General features: G+C 53.8%; 1 protein-coding gene across 1 annotated transcript in view; it reads right to left on the bottom strand.

The window, feature by feature from the left end:
* Nucleotides 1-9,552: 9,552 nt before the first annotated feature.
* LOC104849313 (rho guanine nucleotide exchange factor 18-like) overlaps nt 9,553-22,353 on the bottom strand; it is a 37,810-nt gene continuing 25,009 nt past the window's right edge. Inside the window, exon 10 of the mRNA XM_033759798.1 lies at nt 9,553-9,934. Coding sequence (XP_033615689.1) covers nt 9,771-9,934 — 164 coding nt within the window. The 3' untranslated portion in view covers nt 9,553-9,770. The remainder of the gene's footprint in view (nt 9,935-22,353) is intronic.

Genomic DNA, 22,353 nt, shown 5'->3' with positions numbered 1-22,353 from the left:
CTGCCTGTCGCCCGCCTTGGAGTGTGCGCTCCCCATGCTGGCACCGAGCGCCCGCCGCGACGGCCTGGGCTCTGGGCCCTTTTTATGCCCTGCTGGGATCCTTCTAGAAGACACCGCGACACTCGCCCTTGCTGTATTGGCTGCAGCAGCGTGGCTGGAGGGCAGGAAATTGGTCCCCACTGTGACCAGTTAGTGTGGAAACTGCACAGCGTTCTCTCTTTTGGTAAAACAATAATAATAATTTAAAAAAAACAAACCCGCTCTTGTGTAAAGACTGAGGGTGAAAAGCACAGAGCGGTCCGCTCTCTGTAAATCATCTGTGATGGTGAAGTAGGTTCACGCCACACGCAGATGATAATTAATGAGTGCAGGTGTCGGGGCGCAGGGAGACCGGGGCTGGGCCCCCACCCCGTTAGCACCAGGGAGAACTCGCCCATCACGTTTCTCTTTTACACACTGACTGGAAACCAGCCACAGGCCGTGGGGCCCTGAAGGACCCCTGAGGCTAAGGGTCCTTCCTCACCGGGGGAAATGTTTCCCAAGGATGGGAAAAATGCAACAGTTCCTTCTTTTCCTTTTGGCTGCACTGCCAGGGATGGATGGAGCCCAGGGCCTGTGCGTGCTGGGCAGGCGCTCACCCCGGGTCCTGGAGGGCGGCAGCCCTTGGTACAGTCCAGCCCTCCTTCCCCCGCCAGGCCAGGGCTCCTCTCCTGGCCACAGGCCACCCACTGAACCTGGCCCGAGCAAGACAGCGTGCTCGGCCTCTGCTTTCTCCGGGAGAAAGTCGCATTTTAAGGCTCCGCCACAGGCACTAAGGACAAATCCCAGCCTGGCTCTGGGTCCCCAGTGCACCCAGCAGTGGTTACCCTGGGTTACAGGAAGCTTTACTTCTGAGCAGCGGGGAGCCCATGCAGGTCCTTGTACCCCAAGCTTTCCTGGGAGGGCCCTGAGTGCCGGTGAGTGCAGGGGGGTACATGCCGTACTCTGGGGCTCACGTGGAGGAAATGCGACCCTGCTGCCACAGCAGAGGGAGGTGCAATCTTGTGAGAGGTGGGTGGGCCACGGGGGTGCTGCCCTTAGGAAAGGGTTAAGCTCCTTGTGGCTGTCACGGCTTAATCTGTTAGAAAAGCACCATCAACCCTCTGGCTTTCTCCGTCTCACAGTACCACGCCCTCGGCTTTCTCGGACTGCAGAGCACCAGAGAGTAAACCTCTGTCCCTTCCCCCACGCGCTCTCTTACAGCAGCAGGAAAGACTGAGAAAGCGCATAACCGAGCTTGGCTGTCAGAGGAGCAAAGACGAGCACTTACAAACGAAGATGTTGGCCATCCGCGGGGCGACACTGTGCCGCACAGGGGGTGACACTTGTCGGGTGTCGTGTTAATACATGGACGTTACTCTCACGGCAGTAGACGGAGGTGAAGAAGATGTCGATCACACACGAACACCCATGCACTGAGTCAAAAGTCCTAAACCCAAGTCAACACGTTCCGGACTGGGCACATCCAGCTATTTCTAGACCAACCGCCCTAGAGCCCGGCCCGGAACTTATGATCTGAACATACGAATATGTGACAAATCCTGAAATGCAGTCTTCGCTCAGTCTCCCGGCGCGTCTGACAGATCGTTCCTGCACACTGAGGCTGTCGGGGTGGGGCAGCTGCAGCCGCACAGCCCACAGGACAGCTGCCGTACACACCCCTACCAAGGGCCGACTGCCCGGAACCCAAGTTGCTGCAGGTAGCGGTAAAGCTACGGCAACAGAGAGCTCTCCCTCGTGTGGTTCAGGACCCAAGTCGAAGGCATGCCTCCGGCAGAGCGACACGAGTGGACTCTCCCTGTGACAGGTGGGCCGAGGCACTTCTGGGTGACAGTAAAGTCCTCATCTGTACCTTTCACCTGCAAAGCAACCACAGTCCCCTCCCCAGGCACCACCTCTTTAACAGGTGCGCACGCTCCAGGCCATCATTTACCTGCCCCGTCACCCAACCGCCCAGGGCTGTGTCCCCGCCCCACGCCCCACGTGCCTGCCTAGACGACTCTAACCCCACAAGGGCTGCACCCCGTCTCCCTGGCCCCGCCTACCCCAGGCCTCCTGTGGGACTCTGGGTGGTGCGTCTTGCGAGTCTAAGCCTCTCCCTCCACAACTGGTCCTTCCGCTTCTGTGTTTGCAGGTCTTATCAGAGCCTGTTCAAACAGGTCCCAGCTGCACTGAAGGAGCCGGCCCCCCGGGGGCGGGAGGCCTGCCCACCAGCCGCCATGAGCAAAGCTGTTTTGGCAGCGCCAGAGATCGAACCCAGGACCTTGTGCAGGTCGGACAATTGCTCCACCGCTAAACTACACCCCCTGTTCCCCCATCTATATACAAAACAGAGGCGCCGTGAGAACGTCAAAAAAGTGTGGTGATTTGGAAAACAGTCTGATGGGTCCGGGGGCGGGAGGCCTGCCCACCAGCCGCCATGAGCAAAGCTGTTTTGGCAGCGCCAGAGATCGAACCCAGGACCTTGTGCAGGTCGGACAATTGCTCCACCGCTAAACTACACCCCCTGTTCCCCCATCTATATACAAAACAGAGGCGCCGTGAGAACGTCAAAAAAGTGTGGTGATTTGGAAAACAGTCTGATGGGTCCTCACACAGCTCAACACAAGTGTCACACAGCGCTCGGAGTTGTGCCCAGGGGGAGGGAAAACACATGCACGCGAGTAGAGACCGGTCCGCGGGTGCCCACAGCGGTGCCGTTCACGGTGGCCCGAAGCGGAAGTAGCTCCAATGTTTGATCCGCTGAGGAAAGGAAAGATGCACCACGGTCCGGTGCAACCGTACAACAAAAGTGCACAGCTGTGGAAGGAACGCAGTAGGGACACACACTAAGGCAGGGGCAAAACCCTCTCACGTGCCTGGCGAAGGAAGTCAGATGCCAAACAGCACGAACCGTCCAGGTCCGCTGGGACAGGAAACGTCCAGGTCAGGGAGACCCACTGAGGCAGAAGGCAGGTTCACTGTTGCTGGGGTCTGCAGGTGCAGCTCAGAGGCAGAGCACAGGCCTAGCAGGTAGGAAGCCCTGGGGTCGCTCTGTCCCCGCCGCTGAGGAGAGGAGCGGGTAACAGCTGATGTGTGTGAGGTTTCTTGGGGGCTCTAAACTTGATTAGAGTAACTGAAAATATACGAAAACCTCTGAATTGCACACTTGACCAGGCCGGGCACGTGGTATATGAATGGTACCTCAATAAAGCCGCGAGGCAAACACACAGCTGTGTGGGAAGCCAAGGTTCTGCAGGAGAGCGAAGCCTGATTTTGTTGTTCGACATTTGGGAGGAGGTGCTCATTCTGCCCGTGCCTTGAGTTGGGGATACAGATTCATCTCCCGCCCTCATGTTTTCCTAAGGCAGTGGCACGGCGGGGGGACGGACTGGAGATGGTGTGTATCTCTCAGATCTGTGCCACAGTGCTGCCCACTGCTTTCTGTGCAGCCATCAAAGTCACTTTGGAGCTGGCTGTGCACGCCTGCAATCCCAGCACTCGGGAGGCTGAGGCAGGAGGATTGCCATGCGTTCGAGGCCAGCCTGGGCTACACAGTGAGTCCAAGGCCACCCTGATGTGCACAGCGGGACCCTGTCTCCAAAACAGAACAAAACAAAACAACCACTTTGGGTGGGCTGAACATATAGTTCAGTGGCAGAGTGCTTTTCTAGAAAGCGCTAGGCCCTGTGTTCCATCCCCAGTACCACCCCCACCAAAAATAAATAAATAAATAAAATAAATAAAAAATAAGAAGGAAAGAAAAGAAAAAGTCACTCTGGAGTTCAATTAGCACTGCCTGCCCCCTGCTGCAAGGCGCGATCGATCGGTCTGTGTGCTCCTGCCAGTTCCCGCCAGCCAAGCACCAGCGGGTCACCGGCGCTCCAGCTAGGGGCTCGGAAGAGCAGGGAGGAAACAAGGAGCCGACAGTGCGAATGGAAAAGTGCAGAAAAACAAGACCAAACCTCACTCTCAGCCACAGACAGACAGCAAGCAGCCAGTTATCGGGATGATTTCCTAAAACCTGCTTTGTGCTGGCTTCCTGGGGTTGAGCGCGGTCTGTGGGGGCTGGCGAGGAGGCTGCCTGTGGGACAGAAGCTCCACTTTGCAGGGCTGCTCTGTGACTCAGGCGTGCACACCTGGGAGTCACCGGCTCTCTCCTCTGAGGCGCCGGCTCAAGCCCCGCCTGCTCTTGTACAAATGCAAGGGCCACAAAGAGGTCATGTGAGCAAGACTGAACTTCAGGGGAAGCCCGATGTCAGCTACGCCCGGTCGTCATTGGTTTTCAACTGTTTTCTCCCCCTACGCTGGAGATCGGAACCCAGGACCTGTGCACGGAGCTACAACCCCAACCCCACCCCTCCCTTAGACAGGTTCTTACTAATTCCCAGGGCTGGGTACAAACTAGTAATCCCCCTGCCTCAGCCTCCCAGAGTGCAAGGGTTACAGCATCTCCACGTCTAGCTTTTCCAGCTTTAAACTTCCAGGCACACGTTAGAAGCACAGTGGCTTCCAGAAATACCCACTTTTTTCTTTACTTTTTCTGGTGGGGGCTGGGAAGGAACCCGGAGCCCTATGCTTGTCAGGCAAGCTCTACCCTTAGCTACACCCGGCCCCTCGAAATGTCCACTTCCGAGCAGTAGCTGTGGGTCAAAACTGCAGACTGCTGCTGCCCCTTGATGGCAAAGCAGGACGGAAAGGGTCTCTCCAAGGCAGCGGGGCCTGGGCGCAGGAGATCCTGCGGTTTTCAGCCAGAGGGCACTGGGCAGTGGGGCACGGACTGGACAACTGGCCACTCTTTTTCTCATAGGAAGTGGCCAGAGACCCACTCTTTGTTTGGCCGAAGACTTCTGTTAAGAGCTGGAGAGGGCCCTGGCTCTGGAGAGTTCCAGCTGGCCCTGGCTATCAGCAAGAGCTGGAGAGGCAATTACAGATGACTGGAGGCCAAATGAAGTTTTCAGTTCACAGCTCCTGGCTTTTCCGCTACGGGAGGAGAGACAGAATCAATGCGAAGGCGACGACACATTGATTTCTGCGACCTGCCTGGTTCTGATGGTACACGGGTGTGACAACGATCAGAAATACAGGAGGGGGAAGGGAGGGAGAAACGCTCGGCTCCTGGCCTCCGGGAACAAAGGGAAATGTCCAAGGAACACCTTGCAGTTTAGGCAGTAAGTCTGAGTCAGGAAAAGTTAAGTCCCCTCGAACCTGGTACACGTGGCCCGAGGCATTCATGGGTTTAGCGTCAGTAAACTCAATCAGATCTGGAAGAAAAAGCACTGGAATCGTGTCTGCACCGAACATGCACAAACTGTGTTCCTCGGCCTTGTTCCTTACATGATACAGGACAGCAACAATCTCTACCATACATGCATTATACCAGGGATGGTGAGGAGGGTGCCTGTAGGTTCTGTACAAATGCTACACATAGGCTGGGTGTGGTGGAGCCCACCTGTAATCCCAGTACTTGGGAGGCTGAGGCTGAAGGATCTCTGAGGGTTCAAGGCCAGTCTGAACTACTAGCAAGATCTTGTCTCAAGAAACAAAACAAAAGGGCTGGGGGTTTAGCCCAGTGGTTTCACTGCCTGCCTCAAAAGCGCAAGGTCCTGAGTTCAATCCCTGGTACCAGGGGGGAAACAAAAATCTATAACCCTACCCTATGAGTTTACTGCTTAGTTCACTTTGTTTAATTAATTTTTTTTCCCCTGAGATGGGATGTCCTTCTGTTGCCAAGACTGGTCTCTACTTCCTGGACTTAAGCACGCCTGCCTCAGCCTCCCAGATAGCTGGGCCTATAGGCGAGTCACCACATCCAGCTGAGAAATACTGTTTATTAATAAGTGAATCTGAGGTTTCTCGAAGCAAAAAAATAATATTAACAGCAAAACATACACTTGTGTATAACAGCACAGCAATGCGGGTTGTGCTACTGCAGAATGCACTTGTAGATCGTCACTACAAAATCGTATTTTGTGTCACTCCATGGACTAAGTTAAAATGAAGGGACAATTAATTCTCAAGTCCACGGCGGGGTGGAGGTGGTGGAGGTGGTGGAGGTGGAAATGAACCTCAACCTGAACATCACACTTCTCACCAAAGGGAACTCAGAATGGACTGGAAATTGAGAGAGAAAAATGCAAAACCATAAAATCTTCCACCGGCAACAAGGCCAGAAACTAAGGCTTGGTGAAGCACTCTGATATAACAAAAGCATGATCCACACGAAAAAAACACCGGGTGAACCTATGGCACGCGTGCCGCAGAGGGCTGTGTGCCTCTGAGAGCTCTGAGAGGTTCGCCGTCACCGGTAGGCAGACTCGCGGGCCGCTGGCTGTCAGGTCCTAGCACGCATCCCGTGGTCTGCATCCGGCCCCTGGTGGGGTGTCCTCCCCCTGCCGGGGCCCTGGGTCTCCGAAGCACTCCCTGGGGCCTTCTCCCCTCCCTCCAGGCCGGAGGTGTGAGACTTAGCTTGGGGTCCCCCTGGGGGATACTATCTTTGCCTGCACCCCAAGTCCAGGCCGCCACAGGTCCTGCTTCTGCCTTCTTCATGGGGCCTGGGGCTGGCCTGTCACTCACCCAGGCTCCGGCGTCCTCGGAGTGCTCGGCCACTCCCAGGTCCCCCCATGTGGCGGCCTGGAACCCTCACCTCATCTGTCGCCACCATTTCACGCTGCACCCCAACTACACGGATGTGTGGCCCTCGGGGTCTTCAGGGCCTCTATTTATGGATCCTGCGCCCAGCAGCCCACAGGCCAGCGCCACAGTACACCCCGACCTCCCCGAGGACAAAGATCAGACACCTCTGGCCCCTGCACGCCGGCCATGCCAGTGGGGCCCTTGCCACGAAGGGTGTAGGTCGGGGTGACAGTGGGCCGGCAAAGGACAGGACGGGGGCACCCAAAGGCAAGGCCTGCAGGCCCAGTGTACCCCAGGCTCCACAGAGATGAATGAATGCATAGATAAACAGGGTGTTTAAGGTCAAGTGTCACCAAGGGCTGTATCTTAGGGAGGCCTGAGCTCCACTTTACTCATAAAATCTCCACGCTGCAGGCTGTGCGGCCACTGAGACCTTTAGCCAGGAAGCGAATGGCACCCAACAGGACGGCGGGGGACCCAGGACAGTTGCACACCAAGTGGGAAACTGCTTGCAGGAGTACACCGGAGCCCTGCTATTCCTGAAGAGGAACTGCGTTCAGAGCCACAGCGTAGATGCTGTTCAGCCCTGACCAGTTTCATCCACACTCAAAAATGCCAGCAGACGGGACGTCACCTTAACACACCCTAAGAACTATTCTTTGGTTTGTCATCTCTTAGCCCTGTTGATTAACTTCTTGGCTTTCTTTTACCTATTGTTATGGCCTGGATCCCAAATGTCCCTAAAGGTCTCGAGTGTTCAGGGGCAGGGAGGGGCTCAGGAGGTGATTTGGGGGTGCTGTGCTCATCTACCCTGAGCTCACCGCAGAATGAGGTGTGTGGGGGGGTCAGGTCACAGGGGCGTGACCTGGGCAGGTGCATTTCTGTCCCTTTTCCTCCTCCACCAGGCCCTCCCACCTTGGGCCAACCAACCATGGACTGAGTTCTCTGAAACCATAAGTCAAAACAAAACCTCTCCTCCTTTAAGTTGTGGGTGTTTGTGTATTTCGTCTTGGTGGTGGGAAACTGACCAAGACACCTCTATATCCTTCTGTGTTATTTGTTTACCTTACTTCTCTTTCTTTTGTAGTATTTTTCTTTCTTTCTTTCTTTCTTTTTTAGGTTCCAGGGATCGAACTCAGGTCCTTGCCCTTGTGAGGCAGGCAGAGGAACCACTGAGTTAAATCCCCGGTGCTTCTGTAGTACGTTTTTCTGCTTAAGGGTGGACTTGGGGGTGATGGTGGAGGTGAAGCTCCTTAGGGCACAGGCCCCACCACTCCTCTCACTAATCTGTGATGATCTCCCATTCCTCCTTCTCTCTTCTCTTCTGCCAGACAGGTGGGATATTGCAGAGCTTTTCTGGGTTTTTTTGGACCAGGGTCTTGCTATGCAGCCCAGGCTGGACTCGAACTTGTGGTGATCCTCCTGCCTCAGCCTCCCAAGTGCTAGGATTACAGGTGTGCGTCACCACGCGGGCCCAGCCCCGGAGCTTTTCTATGGCATGATCCCTGGATCGACAGCAGGACAGATGCTGGGCCAAGGGGCCTGCGGAGGCTGTGCTAATGACAAATGAGTGCTCACTGACTCTCGCACCCCAAGAATCTTCACCCGTCACCCACTGCCACAAGGAGATGCACCTCCTCACCACAGGGAGGGCCTGGGGCTCAGCACCTCCTTACATTCCTCCCTTCCTCCTTCTTGCTTCCTGTTTCTTTTTGTGCTGGGAGTAGAACCCAGGGCCTCAGGTGGGCTAGGCAAGCACTGTACCACAGAGCTGTACCCAGTCTTCCTTTGTTTGTAATAACCCTAACTTCAAGGTTTTTCAAAGCGGGGGAATATACCTAGCTGAATTATTCCATTACTAAATAACATAGGCACAGTGGTGCACGCCTGTCATCCCAGCACTCGGGAGGCTGAGGCAGGAGGATTACTTGGAGTCTGAGGTCAGCCTGGGCTACATAGCGAGCTCAGGGCCCGTCTGAACTACAGAACACAACACTACATTTTCCTCAGTTAATGTCTAAGGCCACTTTCCATTACTGTGATGAAATGCCTAAGGACAACCCACTGAGACGGGAAAGTTTGTTCTGAGTATGGGGAGGCAGGGTCCTTCAAGGACATGCCCTCCCCAGTAACTGCTGAGGCCCGCAGGCTGGGGGCCTCACTGGGGCATCTCTACCGGGAATGTCGAAGCCCCAGATCGCCATGCTTGTTTACCAAAGATAGGAAGTAACCAAGGCAGACTGCGGGCGGGGAGTCATGTCAGAAACACAACCCAGAACACAGCAGCTGATTCTTGGGGCTCGAACCTGCTTGCTGGTTGCCTCCCGCCCAGCAGCAGGAATGTGGCACAGACTTTTCACAGGCAAAGATTCCTGGCTGATAGAGAACACGATATGGGCCCTTGAAAAAAAGTCACCTCTGCTACTCGTTGGATTTCCCCCACCTTAAGATGGCTCTAACTAGTGATGACACAGCCCCGCCAATCCCAGGCCACTACATCAGCCAATCCTACCCCAGTCCTCTAAGAAGCTCGGTCTCAGCCCTACTGCCCTCTCTCCTTTGTTCGGAGACAGCCCAGCAGACCCTCCCCGTAATAAAGGCTTGTTATGCTTGCAGTCTGGTCCTGGTTTCTGGCTCTTTTTATCTAACACTGCTGTTACCTGAATCGGATCCTTCTCTGCTAATAACACAAGATGCATTTAAAATTCGCGAGAAGAAAAATTAAGTTAAAAAATCGGAGCCGGGCATGGCAGCGCACGCCTGTAACCCCACCACGTAAGAGGTTGAGGCAGGAGGATCGCCAGGAGTTGGAAGTCAGCCTGGGCTACACGGCAAGACCGTGTCTCAAACAAGCAAACACACAAAACAACTCAAAAGCAGTAGTCTTTTACTGGGGGCGGGGGTACAAGGCAGAGGTGAGGATGGAAGCCACACTAGGCAAGTACTCTACCACTGAGCCACAGCCCAGGCTCACAACCAGCACCCTGACATCCCTGACAAGCGTTTGTTCGCGGTGCGTACTGTCTCTCAGAATCACAGCCTGGCCAGATGTTTCCAGTGTTTTCATGTTGCTGTGGGCCCGGCATCGCTGTAAACATTTCCCTGTGCTCAGGTGGTTAGCGCATTCCACGTGCAGACACCAGTCTCCAAGAGAGGAGAAGGAGGCAAAGGTCCCTATTTTGCCGCAGGATTTTAGATACGGATCGCCTAATTGCTTTTCCAAAGGGCTTTGCTGGTGAGTACAAGCGGTGCGGCATAGCCCTGCTGAACGCGGGGAACCCTGCAAGGTGATACACGGGACAATTAGCAACTAACTGAAATTTAATGGGATTCTGACTGTGTCCCGCCCTCATTTCTGCACTGTTTTCCAGTTCTTAAAACAGCTCTGCAACCTTTACAATTTGTGTGTGTCAGTGGGGAGGGGATTGGGAACAAAACCTGGGCCTTTTCCCTGGGCTACATTCCCGGCTCTTTTTAAATTGTACTCTTTTTTTTGGAGACAGGGTCTCCACCAGGCTGGCCTTAAACGTTTGATCTTCCTGCCTCAGCCTCCCCGGAGGCCGGGATTACAGGTGTGTGCCACCCAGCCCGGTGAAATCTAAAATTCTTTCAAAATTAAAGTTAAAAATAAAGCTCAAAGTAAGTGGCTACAGGGTTTTGATGCCACACAACAAACAGAATGTTGGTTTTCAAAAGGCCTGTTTCTGAGTCACACTGGCTGAGCAGCCCTAGTCCCCAAATGTGAAATCCCAAATACTGCAAAATCCAAAGGTTTTTTTTGTTTTGTTTTGTTTTGTTTTTTGATACTGGGGATTGACCCAGGGCCTTTGCACGGAGCTACATCCCAGCCCTTCCTCAAGTGGAAACCCCGCCCCCCTTCTTTCCGGATGTGAGGGCCTCCCGCCCTGCCTGGAAGGTGCTGGGAAAGCGAGCACGAGTTTTGGGTTGAGATGAAGGGTTCCATCTGCGAGACACGCTTCATGTGTGCAGTTATTCCACACTCCGAAAACCCTCAGAAATCGGGAACCCTTCTGGTCCCGACCGCCCTGGCCACGGAACCCAGACCTGAAACACCTCTTCCGCCTGGCTGCTTTCCCGTGCGCGGCTGCAGATCGGGCCCGGTGCTCCCAGCCCTCCCCACACAGGCGTGGGAGCCGGGGGACAGAGCCGGAGGTCGCCCCTGACCGCGCTCTTCCTGACAGAGGCCCCGCCTGCACCCCTGCATCCACATCTGCAGGCTCAAGGACAGAATCACACGTCCCCAGGGTGATCCCAGTGCTGTCCCCGCAATCACTGCCTCTTTACAGCCTGTGTTGAAAGCACCGCAGCACCAAACGCAAACACCCAGCAAGCACTTGCAAACCCTTCTGGGGGGTGGGGAGGGGCCGGAGGTGGTGTTAACACACACTGTGGGGATGACGTTGATAGGCTCCCCAGCCTGGAGAAGCCCGGGTGAGCAAGGAGCGGGTTGTGGGTTAAGGAGTCTGAGGGCTTCTGGAATGGGAGCTGAGTGTCTCAGGCCTGTCCAGGGAGGGGCTCCTGGGTCATGCACACTGGGTTCTGAAGGATGAGTAGGAGGTTGTCAGGAGAAAAGAAGGAAGCAGGAAGCCCATTCCAGAAAGGGGAGTGAGCAAGGTAGAGGTGACAAAGGGCAGGAAGAAGACGGTTAAAGCGCAGACGTTGTGTGGGGGGGATGCGGGTGGGGGCAAGGTAAACAGGCTGCACAGGCCAGACCTGAGGGTCGGAAGGCAGGTAGGGCCGGGCGTGTGGTGATGCGTGTGCCACCTGACTGTGCTTTGCTTCCTGACAGGGAGCCCTGGGGGCCGAGGTGGGGTGGGGTAACCCGGCAGCAGAGGCAGGGCTGTTAGCACCGGGAGGACAAGGGATGGAGACCACGGTGACAAGGTGGGTCCGTGGATCCCAAACCACAACTCCAGGAGGGAGAGTGGGCACGGGGGGGACCTCGAGGCACAGGGTGCAGTAAAAGTAAGGTTGCTTTGGTTTGCACTCTTTCCTGAGTGTCTTTTTTTGGGGGGGTACCAGGGATCAAACTTGGGTCCTTGTGCTTGCAAGACAGGCGGTCCTGAGTGTCTTTTGGAGGTGTGATAAAAATACACTGAATGCTGCTCCTGGGCACCACCCAAGGGAAAGGCAGGCTCGAAAACCATGAACACGGTGTCCTTCTCTGCTGTACTCACTGGTTCTGGCACTGTGTGACTTCCAGCTCCTCTCCAAGATCAAAATGACCATAAAAGATAAAATGTTGTGAATCAATTCAGGACACAGAGACAGCACAACTAAGGACACTCATAAAAGAAGACTTGCAGAAATGCTGAGGAAAGCAGCGAGAATAACAGGACAAGTGTGTTCAAACTGAGAGGAAGGATTTTGACGGGGACAAATGGCTATGCATCGTTAATAAATTTTGTTTTTGTGACAGAGTGTCACCATGTAGCCCAGGTTGGCCTTGAACTCATGGGGATCCTCCTGCCTCAGCCTCCCAAGTCCTGGGATTACAGGCATGCTCCATAGCTGGCTTGTAATAAATCTTAAAAATTTAAACATGTACTGTATTTTTCAATCCCTTTATGTTTTATTTTGAGACAGGATCTTGCTAAGTTGCCAGATTCTTTTTTGTTTTGTTGTTTTTTGAGACAGGGTCTCACTATGTTGTTGAGACTGACCTGGAACTCACTATGTAGCCCAGGCTGGTCTTGAACTCACAGCGATCCTCCTGCCTCAGCCTCCCGAGTGCTGGGATTACAGGTGTGCGCCACCATGCCCGGCTAGTTGCCAGATTCTTAAAGAGGCCTATTCAAGCTGGCTTCAAACTTGCAATTCTCCTGCCTCAGCCTCCTGAATAGCTGTGTGTCACCATGTCCAACTAAAAGCACAGCTGTAACACAAGCTGCCTGCCATTCATCCGGGGAATTCCTGAGGGACCCCACTGAAGGGGTCCAGCCCACAACTGAAGTCCCCAAGGACAGGTGGGCCAAGTGTCCTCCACAGCCACCTGCCAGCAGCTTTTCTCAATGAGGGCCACGCTCTCGGTCACCTATTTCCAGGACAAAATGCTACCTAAAGTCTGGATCTACAGGTGCAAAAGAGCTGGGTCTCCATGAAGCGGAGTCCAACACGCTGGAAAAACTTAACACTGACTTGCTTAAACAGAAGCCAGGGAGGGCACCCCAGTACGGAGCCGGCTCGCCCCGGTGGCAGGGGCAGCGGGACAAATGAGCTGGGCAGGGGACACGGGTGCGCGGGAACGCCAGGGAGCCCCTTCCCCCACTGTTCCGGGCTCATCCGGGCGGGAGAGACCCTTCTGAAAACAAGCTGCTCCCGCAGTTAATGGGGACTCAAGTGCGCCAGCAGCGCCTTTCAGCCCCCACTCCGCTCCCCTCTCCCCGCCGTCCTGGAACCACTCGAGGGACTCTTCCCAGAACAGGAGTCCGGCAGCAGGAGCACCCGGGGCGTCAGAAGTGGCCCCAAGGCACCTCTGGGATCCAGGGGGAGGGACCTCATGGCTCCCTGCCTTGCCCCCGTGGACCGGGAGGGGGGATAACAGAAGCGCCCTCTTTGCCGTGATGGAGAATGTCCTAGAACAGTGCCTGGCATGCAGCAAACTCTAGTGCTGGCCACAGGTAGGGCAGCGCACGCGCCCAGCACCCCCCGAGTGGGCCCCGTCCCCCTCCACTCAGAGCCGGCCACGCCGCAGCGCTCAGCTGAGAAGCCTCGCCCGGTGACGTCGCCTTGCGGGGGCCGCTGCCGAACACCCAGTGTGTGGCTGTGACCTCCAGCCTGTCTTCCAGGGACTCTGCTGACCTCTACCTAGGGGGCCCCAGGCCGCCTCAAACTGTCCTGCAGGGCAGCCCTCCTGGGTGCCCCAACTCCAGGTGTTTGGCGCCCTCGCCCCCCTCCATGCGCGTGCACACACACACACACACACACACACACACACACACACGGCTCCCGGACTGGTCTGGCGGTCCCTCCTCGCTCATTATTCCTGGTGGTTTTGTCCGGGAAGCCCCTGAGAATGCCGATGCAGGGAATACCGAACCTGCACTCCTGTGGGGAGGGGAAGACGGGGGCAGGATCTGGGCTGCGGCCGGTTATCGCGGTCCGGTCCATGGATCCGTGGGTGGCCTCACTGATTGCTGGATATGTACCTGTTGCTGCTGAAAGACACCTTGTTTCACAGACAGTGTTGGTTCATCCAAACGGAATCCCCAGCCAACAGAACCACCCTCACTTAGGACGGACTGCAGATCTTGAGCCCTGGCATTTCCTCCACGAAGCAAGCGCCCTGTCGCACGGGGACACTAGACGGTGCCGTGCTTGGGAGCTACGTCTGTACGTTTATATCCAGAGGCCCCCAGAGCCTCCCGTGCTCACAGCTGGGGCTCTGGGAGGTGACTGGGTCATGGGGCTGACATACTTAGGAGTGAACTAGTCCACCGATGGATGCCTGATGGCTAGGGCGCCCGTTCCCTGTGGTCTCCAGCTCTGATAAGGAGCCATTTATATCTTTAGCTACATCTGACGAGTTAAGCAAGCGAGCCACACAGCAAAAGGACAGGACCTCCAGCAGCCTCCTGCTCAATGGACCCCAGAAAACCACACAGCAGCTCCGGGAACTCTCACCCACCTAGCTGTGGGCCTGGCTAGAGGGTGGTGAGCTCCGGACAAACACAGCACCTCTGGGGCTTCTGCTCTTAAGGACCAGACAAGGAGCCCTGCATTTTCATGCCTTCAGCAGTTTCCCTGGTAGACTCGATGTCCGCCAGAGAGAAGAGGAAGCTGAGGCGGCACCACCTCTCCAGAGGAGTCATGAGGGCTTCTAAGGCTCACGACTGCAGCCCGCTCGGAAACCCCACGCTGGGGCTGGAGGTGCAGCTCAGGGTTCAGCGCTTACCTAGCAGGCGCAATGTCTGGGTTTCACCCACAGCATCACAGAAAGCCACAATCAAAACCCAAGACAAAGAAGTAAAAGCAGCAGATAAACATATGAAAAAATGTTCAACGTCACTCACTGGTCATTGAAGAGAAGCAGATGAAAACAACACTGAGATTCCACCGCACCCCACAAAGAATGGCTGCTATCAAGAAATCAACCAATAACAAATGCTGGTGGGGCTGTGGGCAGAAAGAAACTCTTCTCCGTTGTTGGCTGGAGTGCAGACAGGGGCAACCACTGTGGAAATCAGTATGGAGATACCTCAAAGAGCTGGGGCTAGAGGTTGCATTTGACCCAGCCATCCCTCTGCTGGGTATCTTTCCAAAAGAATTAAAAGCATCACACCACAGTGATATATGCTCACCCATGTTTACAAAGGCACAGTTTGTAACAGCTAAAACTTGGAAATAGCCTAATTGCCCATCAACTGGAGACTGGATAAAGATGATGTGGTTTTTTTTATAAAATGGAGTACTACTCAGCCATAAAGAATGAGAATCTCGAGACATTTATAGCTAAGTGGATGCATATTGAGGCCGCACTCTTAAGTGAAATAAATAGGGCACATGTGTGTAAATACCAAATAGTTTCTCTGATGTGAAAAACAAAGTGTAAGGAAGGATCAAAATACATAATTGATACTGTGTAAAAGGAAGAAAAGGTCTAAAAGAGTAGAGGAAGTGGGAGGGGGAGGGGTAAGGTTAAAAAAGGGAAAAGAAAAAATAAGTGAAAAGGAAAAACATGGGAAAAAAAGTCTTTGTAAACAGAAAAGGATGGAGGGGAAGAAGGGAGGGCAGGGGTATAGGGAAAAATAAGAACCTGATAAGTCATGTATAGGTACAAGATCCTAGTGATGAATGTAACTGTATTGTACACCTAAAATGTACCAATACACTTTTTTATACATTCAGCTTTTTTTTTTTGACTACTAGGGTTCGAACTCAGGACCTTGGGCTTGCGAGGCAGGCGGCAGAACCGCTGAGCTAGATCCCTGGCCCATACCAATATGCTTAATAAAGATTAAAACAAAAAACCAAACCAGGACAAAACCACTGCGGGGCGAGGCGGGCATGGCGGTGGTGCTCCAGCTGAGAGACTGTGCTGGGCCAATTCTCTGGTTCCTTCCCAGGCCTGGGATCTCTGTGCCAGGTCTCAGCCTGCTGGCCACACGCTGGGAGACACCAGGGTCCCTCACATCCATGACTCGCGTTCCAGTTCTCGCGAGATCCGATGTGACTGATGCACAGAGCTTCTAGAGCTCAACCAAAACTAAGCACTGTGATGCAAAGCCAGGCAAAGGCTCATCATGGGAAAAGGATCCGGAGGAAATGCGCATCAGACCTTCACCTACACCCTTCACACCCACTGGGTTGCATAATCTTTTTGTTTGTTTGTTTGTTTGTTTTTAATGGAAAATAACAGTGCCGGTGAGGGCTCGGAACAGAGTTCTCCTGCACGTCGCGGGAATGTGAAGGGGAACAGATACTGTGGGAAAGTGTGGTGGCCCCTCAAAAAGTCCAGAAAGCGGCTGGGGGTTTAACTCAGTGGTGCTGCCGCCTGCTTCACATGCGCAAGGACCAGAGTTCCATCCCCGGTACCAAAAAAAAAAGTCCAGGATAGCCAGATCCGGAGGCGCATGCCCGTCATCCCCAGCACTCAGGAGGCTGAGGCAGGAGGACCGCAAGTTCAAGGCCAGGCTGGGCTACACAGGAAGACTCTCTCAAAAACCAAAAGAAAAACAATTAACAACAACAACAAGGCTGGAAAATGGAGAATCTAACCAGGATGCCAGTGGTACAGACTAACACCAGAAGGTGACTGGGAGGAAAGAGCAGCCTAGTGTGTGGCCTCTTTTTTCTTTATCGTATGTATAAAAAGAAAGCGCGAAAGACGGAGAACCATGTGGAGATGGTCCTGCACTTTCCAGGCTTGTGTGCAAGATTATCTTTGACTCCAGTCCTGTACTATGTCTTGGTATCAGACCAGAAGGACCTTCAGTATCGCTCCTAAGTTCTTCATGTGCTGAAAAAGAGGATGTCGCAGAAGCCAGGTGTGGTGCATGCCCAAAATCCCCGTGCGCTAGCAGGCTGAGGCAGGAGGATTACAAATTTGGTATAGCCTGGGCAACTTTAGAGAATTAGCAAGACCCTGTCTGAAAATTTAAAAGAAATAAAAAAGGGCTGGGGGTGTATGGCTCAGTAGGAAGGCACTGGGCTCAATCCGAATGCAAAACAAAACAAAAAATATGCCTTGGGAATAAGTGTTTCTCGTGACCTGGTAGGAAGCCAGATGCTGACCCAATGGGGTCCCAGCAGAACAATTCCATCCCCTGGGGTCTTTCTGGGCAGGGCAGTGGCTTTCCTCTCCCTCCTCTCCACATCTTTTAAGCAATTATGTCAAAGCAGTGGGCTGTGCAGAAGCTAAAGAGACAGGCTGGAAAACACTGAAGTAAAAACAACTGATTCTCAAAACATTAATTCAGGTGCAGCCATCACACATCCAACACCTTCCAGAAAACTCTTATTAAAAAAAAAAAAAGAAGAAGAACAAGAAAAGCTGAAGGTGGGAAATGAAGAGCCGATGTCAGCAGAGGCGGCTATCAGAGGGCAGACAAAATCCAACACTTGACAGGGGCAGAGAAAAAGCATTTGTCACGGCAACAGGCGGGGCCTGAACCACGCACAGAGAATGCCAGGGGAAACCTGTTTTCCTTCCATGAATGGGACGCTACGCTTCTGGGAAAAGACAAGCAAAAGGGCTGTGAGGGCAGGGGTGCCCGGGCAAGACCTGCTGCACAGGGCGTTTCCGGTCTGAACTTGCCCAAGCGGCCTCGAGGAGGCCAATCTTTCCAGAGTGGGCCCTGGAACAGCTGTAGGTCTTGCTGTTTGAACCTGGGGAACCTGAGCTCTATGGTGACCCTTGTCCCAGATTTGCAAATGTCACATGAAATCATTAGTCCCTTACGAAATGCACCAGAGCGTAAAGACAGTCCCTGCGAGGAGAGGCCAACCCCAGATTGCGGGGGAGGCTTCCTGTCCCAGAATCTGCAGCCTTTACCAAATTTACAAAGTCACATGGCCACTGCCCCAGGAAGAGCTGCATGGGTCTTCTGCAGAGGTTGACAGACTATGGCGCCCAGACCCACCGACTGTTTTTATAAATAAAGTTTTATTGATATACAGTTATATGCACACTGCTTTGGCCCACTGAATAGCTGCAATATTTGCCATGTAGCAAGCCTAAGATATATTTACTGTCTGATTCTTACAGAAGGACATACGCTGCTCCCTGGTCTCCTGAGGCTAACTGGCTTGCTCTGGAAGGGAGCAACTATTCCTATGAAGGAAGTGTATTTACCCGGTGTGGGAACTCCCACTGCCACACCTGATGTGCAGAAGGCCTCCGAATAAAGGAAGCACGAAGTGGATTAGCTGTGGGGAGTCATTAGTGCATTCCAGTGTCCTGAAACACCCAGGGCAAGGGACAAACTGGTGGCAAACAGGTAGCACCCAGAGTTGTATCCATGAATCTCAAGATCCTGACCACCCCAAGAATGTCAGTTATAACTGCTAACTTTGGAAGGCAGCAACTACAGCCCATGTCAGGAAAATTCCAGAACCTTGCAAAGTCCTTCATTAGCATTTCTTTTACAACTGCAATGGTATGAGCTTGAATATATTTTCATATATCCTGAGTCTCAAGGTCAGACGAGTTAGGTGCAGGGGTTGGTGGATGGTATGATGTTTTCCCCCTCTGTAAATGCTTTTTTTTTTTTTTTAAAGAGATCAGATCTCACTATGTTGATCAGGATGGCTCTGAACTCTCCTGGGCTAGAGGGATCCTCCTGCCTCAGCCTTTCAAGTAGCTTGGATGACAGGCATGCACCATCATGCCAGTTTAACTTTTGTACTTAATGAAGGCAGTAGTTGAATGTATGTGGGAAAGAACAGATTACAGAGTTTACAAACAGCCAAATGTTCGACTGATTATAATATCAGGTACCTATTTATATTTTATGGCAAAGTACCATCACAGTATACAGATCCAGAAGCTTTTCAGGAAGACTTCGAGAGCTCTCTTTATAGCCTTTCTTCTATGCAATTAACTGACTACTTCATGAGCTAACACTCACCATTTACTTTAACTTCAAAATACTGGAAAATTGCTATGTGTTGTAAGGAACACCTAAGTGGTTTTCACTTAGGAGTCATTAGAAATAGAAGGTCTCGACTTTCCTTCTTTTTTGGAGTTTTGAGGCAGGATCTCGCTATGAATGAAGTTCATGCTGGCCTTGAACTCATGGCGAGCTTCCTGGCTCAGCCTCCTAGAGTGATGCTCAGTAGAAACATGTTCTCGTGGTGAGTTGAACAGTGCCCCCCGCCAATTTACAGCCACCGCAGATCTCAGACTGTGACCCTTACATATGACCTGAGCTAAGGACCCTCAGGGGAATCTCACTTCCAAGTGGGCCCCAGACCCAATGACGTGTGTCTGTACACAGAAAGGAGACCGGGAAACTGAGACACACAGACACGCACAGACAGGACAGCGAAGGCCAAGTGAAGAAGAGGTGGAGATGGCAGCACTGTGGCCACAGGCCAAGGCATGTGGGGCTGCTTCTAGGAGCCAGGAGAGGCCAGGAAGGATATTCCTCTCTAGCACCTTCAGAGTGAGCTCGGCCTTGCAGACACCTCAAGCTCAGATCTCTGTTCTCTAGAACTGCTACAGTTTGGATTTTTTTTTTCCAAGACAGCCCAGGCTGGCCTTGAACTCGCTACACAGCCCGGACTGGGCTGGAACTCACAGTAACCCTGCCCCAGCCTCCCGAGTTGGGATTACAGGTGTGTGCGTCCCTACTCCACAGTCTGTATCTCGGCCCATACGGTGAAGGCTGGGTCCCCAGCAAGTGAGCCCATGGGAGAGGGATGGATCCTTTCAGAGGTGGGGTCTCATAGGAGGAAGTGTGGCTACTGAAAAGGGAGCTGGGACCCCAGCCCAGGGCACGGTCTCTACGTGCTGGCTGCCACACACTCCCTCGGGCCCAGAAGCAAGGGCCGAGGGACTCTGGGAACAGGGTGGCTGAGGTTGCCATCTTCCCTAAGCCTTGTCCTGCGGGAGTGGCGGGTCCTAAGGCTCTGGCATGGTGGACCTTGGCGCCTTAGTAAGCACTAAAAACCATTTCCAAAAAATAGGATGGAAAGCATCAGTCTATAGAGTATATGATAAAGCACAGCGTTGTTTGGTAAAACTGGATCCCACCGCACGGGTGCTGCTTGGGTCATAACTGGGTGTAAAATCTTCTTTTCACAGCGGTCGTGGTCAGAATGAAATGCATCCAGTGGAGATGGCTATACCGAGTCCAGACTGCCCTGCCTTTGGGGTCCTGTACCAGGGGGCCTTCCCGACCCGTGGGAAGATGCTCTGGTCCTTAAAATCTCCCTGACACGATGTCTGGTGTTGACCCCCTTGTCCGGCCCCTGGCAGGCCGGTTAGCTGCCCAGTTCCGGTGACCTTTACAGCACAGTGAAGGACCCAGGCCGAGAGACCTCTCGAGCCCAGAGTGAACTCTCCAGGCTGCCCAGGCCGAGACAAAAGGACACTGAACCACAAGACAGCAGGAGGCCGGGTCAACTGGGAGCGACGGGTGAGGCCAGAGAGCTTCGTGCCCCTCTGGCACGGTCCCTGTCCCTGTCCCTTCAGCGTTCCTGCTGTTCCAGCTGAGTTCAAGGAGGATGAGCCTGGGGTTGGGGTACAGTACAGAAGCCAGCCCAGAGTGGGGGGGCTGTGATCCCAGCACTCACGAGGCTGAGGCAGGAGGGTTGCCACGAGTTTAAGGCCAGCCTGGAATACACGAGTTTAGGGCCAGACTGAACTACATCGCAAGATCCTGACTCAATAAACAAAAACCAAATCAACAAAGAAACAAAACTAAGCTGTGTTCACCGTTGCTACCCTGTTCTACAGCAGCAACCGATGCCTCTTCCACGAAAACTCGGCGCGTGAGTTTGCTGGTGCTGCTCTAACAAACAGTGGCGGGGCCGGCTCCTTCCATCTCCTGCTTGTCTTTTACTTCTTTTTCTTCTCCCCCCTCTTCTTCCTTCTCTTCGTCCTTTTCCTGTTTTTCTCTTTTTGGTACTGAGGATTGACCCGGGACCTTTACACTGAGCTGCATCCCAGCCTCCCCATTTGTTTCTGTTTTGTTTGGTTGAGAAAGAGCCTTGCTAAGTCGCTAAGTTGCTCAGATGAGGCGCAAACCTGCAATCCTCCTGCCGAAGCTCCCCATGCCCGAGTCACCACACACAGCTCGGCCGGGTTCCCTCCTGGTCACCCCCAACCCTTGCTCCTTTCCTCCACCATCGGGGGCCAAGAACACAGCACCTTCCAGTCTCCTTCAGAACCTATCTTCCTTCTGAAGACCCCCACGATGACCCGGGCCCCCCACACAAGCAGGACCACCCCGCATCCCAGGGCCTTCACTTCATCACACCTGGGAAGCAAGCGCTCCCTGCGCTTCAACCTCCACGGACCCTGGGACGGGAGGTCTCCCGGCGCAGGATTTGCTTTAGAGGTGGGTCTGCGCGGCTCACACCAGCAGATGGGGCACCTATGGGCTACCACAGGTCTCACAGGCACCATGCTGTCTCAGAAAGACTGTGCCAGCTGACGACTTCCGGTCCTGCGCCGTCTGCCTGGTCACCAGCCCGCACCTGCAGTTGCCAGAGCTCAACCTACCCACGTGCTCCGGGGGGAGGGCTCCCCTGCCTCTGCGGGGGGCTTCACCTGCAGAGCTGCACAGCCTCCTCGCACCGGACAGCACGCACGCGCACACTCGGTGACCTTTCCCCCCGCGGCAGGGACCCCGGTCTCTCACTGACTTGGTCCCCAGGGGCTGGGCCCAGAGCCTGACACAGAGGAGAGGATGGACCTACGGAGTCCACAGCCGGCCCAGCGCCGTTTAGCTTGGCGAGTTCTTCCCCGCTGCCTCAGGGATCCTGCAGCTTTTACCCCTGCACCTTCTGGCCACTTGGTCTCAAACAGTTCCTTCAAATTCTGTCCCACAGCCAGAGCCCTTTTATTGTGCTCCTAGCTCTCCTCGGATGGCTCTTCAGCGTCTCGCTGTGAGTCCGTCACTACTTCCGTTCATCACACTGAGAAGAAACCTCATAGCCCTGGCTCTCACCAACATTCTGTCCTCCCGGGCATGGCAGCCAGGAGCCCACTTCCTGGCTCCATGCTCTGGGTATTTCCTAGAGGCGGAACCCCATCATCTGCGGCTCTGCAGGGGGCTGGCTTCCTGCAGTGTGCCTGGTGTCCACAGGGCTCCCCCACACATCAGAAGGCTGCTCCTCATCCCTGGGTCTTCAGGGGCACGGATGGGCCACACTCCGTCCCTGGGCAGACGGACACCCGGGCAGTCTCTGATTCCTGGACATTTCACAAGGTCACACGGTGACACTAGCATCCGATTCTAGAATATTTTATGGGCTGGTCGTTCTAATGGGTGGGTTTAGGGAGCAGAAAGATTCGAGAGAGGCATTCTAAGTAAGCAGCAGCACTCACTTTTCGGCTTTTAGGAACATTTGTGTAGAGACGGCTCTGACTTGCAATAGTTTGACTTAGGATTTGTAATTTTAGCATGGTATAAACCCAACAGGCCTTCGGTACAAATGATGTATTGTATTAAATGCATTTACAAATCACGGTGGGATTCTCTCTTCACATTTTTTTTTTTTTTTTTTTTT

This window comes from Fukomys damarensis, unplaced genomic scaffold (assembly GCF_012274545.1).
Source record: "Fukomys damarensis isolate Sample0158 unplaced genomic scaffold, DMR_v1.0_HiC HiC_scaffold_37, whole genome shotgun sequence".
In the NCBI taxonomy this organism is placed as follows: Eukaryota; Metazoa; Chordata; class Mammalia; order Rodentia; family Bathyergidae; genus Fukomys; species Fukomys damarensis.
Note: the sequence above shows the minus strand (reverse complement) of the source record. Positions and strands in the feature narration are given on the sequence as shown.